The sequence below is a fragment of the Enhydra lutris genome, unplaced genomic scaffold, assembly GCF_002288905.1.
Source record: "Enhydra lutris kenyoni isolate GAN:26980312 unplaced genomic scaffold, ASM228890v2 scaffoldscaffold9, whole genome shotgun sequence".
NCBI classification, from domain to species: domain Eukaryota; kingdom Metazoa; phylum Chordata; class Mammalia; order Carnivora; family Mustelidae; genus Enhydra; species Enhydra lutris.
In genome coordinates, this window is record NW_019154093.1 from 16669088 (window position 1) to 16676466 (window position 7379).

General features: G+C 47.1%; 1 protein-coding gene across 2 annotated transcripts; it reads left to right on the forward strand.

The window, feature by feature from the left end:
- Positions 1 to 285: 285 nt before the first annotated feature.
- On the forward strand, positions 286 to 4629 carry LOC111143501 (testis expressed 38). Of its 2 annotated transcripts, XM_022497306.1 has the most exons (3): positions 286 to 365; positions 1200 to 1270; positions 3994 to 4623. In XM_022497306.1, the coding sequence occupies exon 3, from the start codon at positions 4040 to 4042 to the stop codon at positions 4505 to 4507; it is 468 nt and encodes a 155-aa protein (XP_022353014.1). In that variant the 5' UTR covers positions 286 to 365; positions 1200 to 1270; positions 3994 to 4039; the 3' UTR covers positions 4508 to 4623. The 2 variants fall into 2 exon arrangements, with proteins under 2 accessions (XP_022353014.1, XP_022353013.1); XM_022497305.1 differs by lacking the exons at positions 286 to 365; positions 1200 to 1270 and adding an exon at positions 3224 to 3287 and having other exon boundaries at positions 3915 to 4629.
- Positions 4630 to 7379: the final 2750 nt, after the last annotated feature.

A 7379-nucleotide genomic window follows, 5' to 3' on the forward strand; every position in this document is an offset into this window, starting at 1 on the left:
TTAGTAAGTCCTTCGAGTGTGCTGACCTAGACCTGCCTCAGGACCCTTGCACTGGCTGATGATCCCTCTGCTTGGATCTGCATGTGGCGGCCTCATCATTGATGGCTCAGTTCATATGTTGGCACCTCAAAGGAACTTTTCTTGATCCATGCTGTCCCTTTATATTCTTTATCCCATTACCTCATTTTATTTTCTTTGTAGTCGTTATGACATAGTTATGATTAGGTATTTATTTCCTTGATTACTACTAATTCATGGATCTTACATTCTAGAAGGATGAAAGACAAAAAACGAAACAGCTGACCCTTGAACAGCACCGGTTTGAGTCGCAGGGGTCCACTTACACGTGGATTTTTTACAACACTGTAAATGTGTTTTCTCTTATGATTTCCTTAACATTTTTCTTTTCTCTATCTTACTTCATTTGTAAGAATACTTATTTTATTGTAAGAATATGACATATGGGGGCAACTGGGTGGCTCTGTCGGTTGAGCTCCGACTCTTGATTTTGGCTCAGGCCATGATCTCAGGTGCACCCCCCACCCCATGCTCAGCATGCAGTCTGAGTCTCTTGCCCTCTGCCCCTCCCCCCGCTTGTGTACATGGGCTCTCTCAAAATAAATCTAAAAAAAAGAGTACAGTATATTATATAATACACATACAAAATAGGTGTTAATCAACAGCTTGTGTTATTGGTAAGGTTTCTGGTCAAAAGTAGGCTATTAGTTAAATTTGGGGGAGTCAAAAGTTGCACATGGATTTTCAACTGTGTGGGGATCATAGTCCCTAATTCCCATGTTGTTCCAGGGTCAATTGTAAGGTTAGGTGATGATATAAGCTATGCAGGAAAACAAAGCAGGTTGAGAGAGAGAGAGAGAGAGAGAGAGATAAGGGGATGCTTGAGCAGAATGCGGATGGAAATGAGGGAATCATCTGTCTGGCTATCTGGGAGAAGGGCCTTCCAGACTGAGGACACAGCAAGTGCATAGGCCTTGATGCAGGAGCGTGCTTGTCCTGCTTGTGGGATAGCAAGGAGGTTCTTACGTGAAGAGGTATGGGGAGGGGCAGTTAGAGCACTCTGGGCCCTGTAGACTTTGGTTAAGGACTTTGGTTTTTATTCTAAGATGGAAAGTCACTGTAGGCTTTGAGCAGAGAAGTAACATGCTCTACTTTTATTTTTTTAATTTACTTTTTTAAAGGATCATTCTGGCTGCTGGCAAAATACAGAACGTGGAGGGAGGCAGGGGCAAGGATGGAAGCTCTCCCAAAGGTGACCAATTTGTCCTAGTTTACCTGACTTCCCTGGTTTTACATCGAAAATCCTATGTCCTGGAAACCTCCTCAGTTCCAGGCAAAGTGGGATGGCTGGTCACCCTACGGGGAGACCAGTACTCCAAGTGGTGGAGGGTGGTGGGTAGAATGCAGTGATAGTGATGGGAAAGGGGTCATATTCTGGATGCGTGTTGAAGGTAAGACCTAATGATTGTGGAACGGAGTGAATGTGGCTATGAGGAATTGAAAGGAGTCAAGGGTGACTTACAGGCTTTTGGCCTGAACAACTGGAAGGACAGAGTTGCCATTTACAGACAGGAGAAGGCTGAGATAGGTTTTGGAGGATGGCTGATCGGGAGTTTGGTTTGGGGTGTGTTCCTTTGAGATAACTTAATAGACTTAATCCCCTTAATGGTAGGCCTGTCAGCCAGGCTGTTAGGTGAAGGAGTCCAAAGTCTGGAGGAGCAGTTTGGGCTGGAGATAGAAAGTGTAAGTTGTCAGTACTTGTGTAATATTTAAAGCCATGAGTCTGGAGGTGATCACTGACAGAATGAATGTAGACGGAGGGTAGAGGATCCAGTCCTGGGGCATGCTGGCATTTAGAAATCAGAAAAAAGAAAGATCAGCAAAAAGACTGAAAAGCAGGAGCCAGTGAGCTAAGAGAGCTGAGCTTAAGCGGAACCTGGAGGGAAACAGAGCTGAATAGTGCCCCGAGTCCCATGCTGGAGGACTAGAAAGGGGGAAGTAATTAAGTGGTCCCACTAGCTGGGCTAGGCCCAGGGGTGCAACCTCAGGGAGGGGGACTTGGGCTTCATTAAGGCGAGGCTTTCTAACTGAGCTGCTCCAGGAGGCGTGGCAAGTCTCCAACTCGGGTGAGTCCTTGCGATGCTGACTGCTGGGTAGGGGACATCTACCTCCAGGGCTCAAGCATCTGACAGGAACTGCCCTTTGAACTGGAGAAGATGGGATTCAGGGAAGCCAACAGAAATGACTGTGACAGAGTTGGGGGACTGAGCTGGGCCTTGAAGGATAGTAGGTATTCAGTCCGGGGGAAGTGGGGAGGGCACTCCTGGGTGGAGAAGCAGTGCGAGCAGAGCTCCAGAGATGTGAAGAGGCCGAGTCTTTTTTCAAGAGTCTGGTCTGGTCAGAAGGCAAGGTGTGTGAAGGATAGGGATGATGATGAGGCTGGAAAGAGATGTAGGTGGATGGTGGGGACTTCCTACAGGGCCTGATGCCCAGGAAACACTTGCTGAAGGAAGGTAACTAAACAAAAGAGATTGTAAGAGCCAAGGATGGAGGCACTGATCACTTAGTATCCTTGAGCAGGTTTTCTCCTGCAACTTGGTTATAGAAGTCTTGAAGGCAGGGCGCCTGGGTGGCTCAGTTGGTTAAGCATCTGCCTTTGGCTCAGGTCATGATCTCAGGGGCCTGGGATAGAGCCCTGCATTAGGCTCCTTGCTCAATGGGGAGGCTGTTTCTCCCTCTGCCTGCCACTCCCCGTTTGTGCTCTCAAATAAAATCTTTAAAAAAAAAAAAAAAAAAAAAGGTCTTGAAGGCAAGGCTGCCCAAAGCTGTGTGTGCTCCCTGCCCCACTCCTCCACTGGCGACAGGTAACCATCAACTGTTTCTTGAAGCCCAGAAACATGGATAGACCCCTGAAACACCTGGGGGCTCTTTCCTGGGGGCTTCTCTGTGGGCTCATCATAAGAGGTGGAGGGCAGACCGTTCAGTGGGTGGGTCATTCCCCGGCAGTAGAGACACACTAGGCCTATGAGACATCATTGGATAGAGTCCCTTGCTTCCATTAACCCCAGACTTCACAAGCCCTGCCCCTAGAATGTTTATTGCTCAGAATCCAGTGACCTCACCTTTAAGGAACAATGGGACTAAGTATTCCAGGGCCTTCTATTGGCAGGGCAGATGGGTAGGTGAGCTCCCTCTCCCCAGAGCTATCAGCTGGGTACCAAGGCTTGACCTTATGGATTCCCAGCAGGAGGACCTGAGCCTCCCTGGTGGTAAATGCCCTTCTAGTCCCTGCCTCTTGCCTTGTGCCCTTAGCAAGGGGCAGACACTCAGGGAAGGGCTTTTACATGGATGGGGGGGGTAGCCCGTATGGAGGAGTGCTAAGCAGTTAAGATATACTTTCCTCTAGAAAACTAGGGATTGAGGGAAGAGATTGTTTCTCTACTGAACCGGGGGTGGGGGGGCGGGGTACAATGAATACCCTAGAACCATCACAGTTGAATGGGTAAGGGGTATGGTGGAATGGGATGGGACACTGGTGTTCCCCATCACCTCTAGACTTACTTCCTTGATGGGCTTTGCCTTTAATAAGTCTTATACATCAGATGGATTGGATGGGTCCAGGGTTGGGAACAAGAGGCTTGACCAAGTCTGGGCAGGTCATGCCCCCTCTAGACCTAGCTTTCTTGATCTGTAAAGGGCTAACAGTGGCCTGAAATCATAGCACTGACTGAATAAGAGAATGATGAGACAAGCCAATGAGGAGGGAAGGGAGGAATGGAGAGAGTGGTTGAGTGGATGGGATAGCTGATGACTGGGTTAGGGAGAGGCATAAGAAATAGCTCAGGTTCCAAGTTAGAGTTATCAGCCCACTTGCCTCTTTTTTTTTCTTGCCTTAGTGTGGGTCTCACTGTACTTCGGCTTCCTGGGGTTGTGTTCTGTCGTAACCGGTGGCTGCATTCTCTTTCTGCACTGGAGGAAGAACTTGCGGCGGGAAGAGCGCGCCCAGGAGTGGGTGGAGGTGATGAGAGCTGCCACATTCACCTACAGCCCGCTGTTGTACTGGATCAACAAGCGTCGACATTATGGCATGAACACAGCCATTAACACAGGCCCTCCCCCCACTGTCACCAAGACTGAGACTGAGGTCCAGAATGCAGATCCTCTGTGGGAGCTGGACATCCCCGAGAGCAGGAGCTCTGCTGCCCAAGACAGCAGCCCCAAGCCGGAGGTCCCCACCCTGCTACAACCTCCGCTGCAGCCCCTACCTTCCCCCATGCTGCCATCCCACACCAGTGACCCAGTTCCGATTCCCATCTTTCAGGAGGTACCCTTTGCTCCTTCCCTGTGCAACCTGCCCCCAATGCTGAACCACTCAGTCTCCTACCCTTTGGACACCTATCCTGAAAGGAATGTCCATTTCCATTCCCTCCCCACTATGGCCCATGGAGACCACTGCTTCAGTACCAAGCCTCTTGCTTCAGAATTATAGCCTCCTCTCCAGGGTGGGAGCTGGAGGGACTGGGGGCAGGGCAGGAAAATACAGCTAATCCCAGGGAGGTGGGATTGACACAGAGGCCAGAGCCCATCTGGATGTCACATTATGAAAGACTGAAAAAAGCCCAAGGCTCCCTTGTGTCTCATTTGTCATTAGGAGGGCAATGTCCTTCCCCTGTTTGATGGGGGCACTTTGCAAAACAGCTTAAGGTCGTAAATGGGAACTGGAGGGTTGGCTGTGGGGAGAGACACCAACTCAGTACACATGAGTTCACCATCCCTCTGTTCAGTATTTAAGACCAAAAACGTATGCCAGACTGTGGGCCAGGTATCCAGTGGTACTGCTGTTCTGTGGGACATTAAGCACAGCTGCCACCAGAGAGCGAGCTGCTGGGGGTGCATGAGCGATGGCAATTCACAGTGGCCGTGTCACATGTAAAACAAGTCACTGTGACATCCAGGAGCCATGCTGCATTGCTGGCTGAATCACATTCTTTATTAATATTGATGATGCACTGAGTTCTTTTACGGTTGTCTCCACATCATGTCTAATACAAGAAAACTGCCAAATGGACCTCACAATCCTCCACTTATAAAAGAGTTTCCAAGGGCATACTGTTTTCATGTTGCAGAGTTAGGTCTCAAATTCACATCTGCCTGGCATCAAGTTCTTGGTCTTCTCAGCATACACCATAGTGTCCCTTCCCTGATGAAAAGTCCTGTTAGAAAACACGTGGCAAATGATTGTGTTTGTGTGTGTGCACATGCACATCTGCAGGGCATAATGAACTTGGTCCATGGATTGGCTTAGGGGAAGGGCTGGTTATTGAACCCTTCAAAATTACACACAAAAGGTATTTAAACAACAAAAAAAATCTTTCTCAAAGGGATCCATGGACCTTCCAAAAGTTAACATCCACACTATATGGAGATATTTTTGTGCATTTTGCAAACAATCCTAAAAGGAGAGACAAAGAGAATACTGGTTATTTGGTCCCACTTTAAAGATAATCAAGCCCAGGGGCGACTGGGTGGCTCAATTGATTGTTTCCCTTCAGCTCAGGTCATTATCCTAGGGTCCTGGGCTGGAGACCCCTTATCAGGCTCCCTGCTCAGTGGGAAGCCTCCTTCTTCCTCTCCCTCTGCTGCTCCCCCTACTTGTGCTCTCTCTCTCAAATATTAAATAAAACCTTAAAAAAAAAAAAAAAAAAGAGCCCAGCTCCATCCCCAGGAGATAAATTTTCCCCTTCACTTTGGGAATGAGGAAGTCATCTGACCATATTTGTAAATGACTTAAGCTTTATGTTATCTTCCTTGAAGGGAAAGGCCACCCTGACCGGGTATGTTTGCTTATGTGTGTATGATCCTAGAACACCAGCAAACTTGTAGAGTTAATTTTTCTTATTCTTTTTTCTGTGTGTGAAAAAGTCCCAGCCCCTATATGACCATTCTCTTGGAACGGGCTTCACACACCCGCCCCCACCCGGTATAAAAAGGCAACGGAACATTCCTTGTCAACACTCTCTTCTACTGAATCTTAAAAAACAAAAACATCTCCAAGAAGCAAACAAAATAAAACAAAAAACCAACAAACTCTCAACCAGCCAACCAAACAAACAAAAAAAAAACCCCAAAACACAAAACAATGAAGACCCAAGTGGAGCTTGGCTGATAGAGAGGAAGGGACTCCCTCCCCCCTTAACCCACCCCCTCCAACCCTGAAGATGCCCAAGCAGCAGCCTTCTCTACTTCAGGCTAGATGCTGCAGGTTTTTTTTTTTGTTGTTGTTGTTTTTTAAAGATTTTATTTGCCAGAGAAAGAGGGAGGAAACAGCATAGGGGAAGCAGGCTTGCTGCTGAGCAAGAAGCCTGATGTGGGACTTGATCCCAGGACCCTGGAATCATGATCTGACTTGAAGGCAGAGGCTTAACCAACTGAGCCATCCAGGCGCCCCTAGATGCTGCAGTTCTTAAGGCAGATTCTTCGCCATCTGTTCTTGCTTTAAAAAGGAGAGTCTATAAAAATAGGGATCAAAGTAGATTCTTGTTTTCTTAGTAATTGAAGGTATGGCGGGGGAGAGGGGAACCATTAGTCACAGACACAGTGGGAGAAAAAGGAAATGTTTTATTTAGATAAAATAGCTGTATTACTGATGTGAAATAAGCAAAGCTCAAGTCACAGACACCTTGAATTCACTCTCCACAAAGAACCAAAATTGCTCCGCTAAAGCAAAGTAGATTTACATTTCTTAATATGAGAAAACAACAAGGTAGGTTAGGTTCATATAACAAACAATACACACTCTATAAAGTCTCAGGAATACCCAAATGTGTTCTGGTTTGGAAACGAAAGAAGGGACCACATCTAGCTGGTGTTGGTAAGTAAGCCAATGAGGTGTGTAGCAAACAAAAGCTGTCACTAAAAACAAGTCAACAGCAGCCCATTATGAGTATGAGCCCATCACAGTCAAAGTCTTCAACTGTGACCGGCAAGACCAGCAGTGGCAGGTGGGAGCATCGGAGTTCCATCCAGCAAAGCAACTTAAAATGAGGAAATGGCTGCAGGTGTAGGGTGTCCTGTCCTAAGTACCAGGTCCCTCTCTGCCCTTAAGAGGACGCTACCTTTTCCCCTAAGTCAGGTTCTCTACTCCTTTGACTCTTCTCTTCCTAGAAGACCTTTTTGGTCCTCTGATTTCTAGGGAGGCTCTCGAAGTAAACATTATCCCAGAGAGTACAGGCAAAAAAAAAAAAAAAAAAAAAAAAAAAAAAAAGCGAAAAAACCAATTTTGGGGCAACTAAAAAAACAAGAAGGAGGAGAGACCGGGGGAAAAAGGGAAAAGAAATAAAAAAAAAAAACAAAAAACCGTC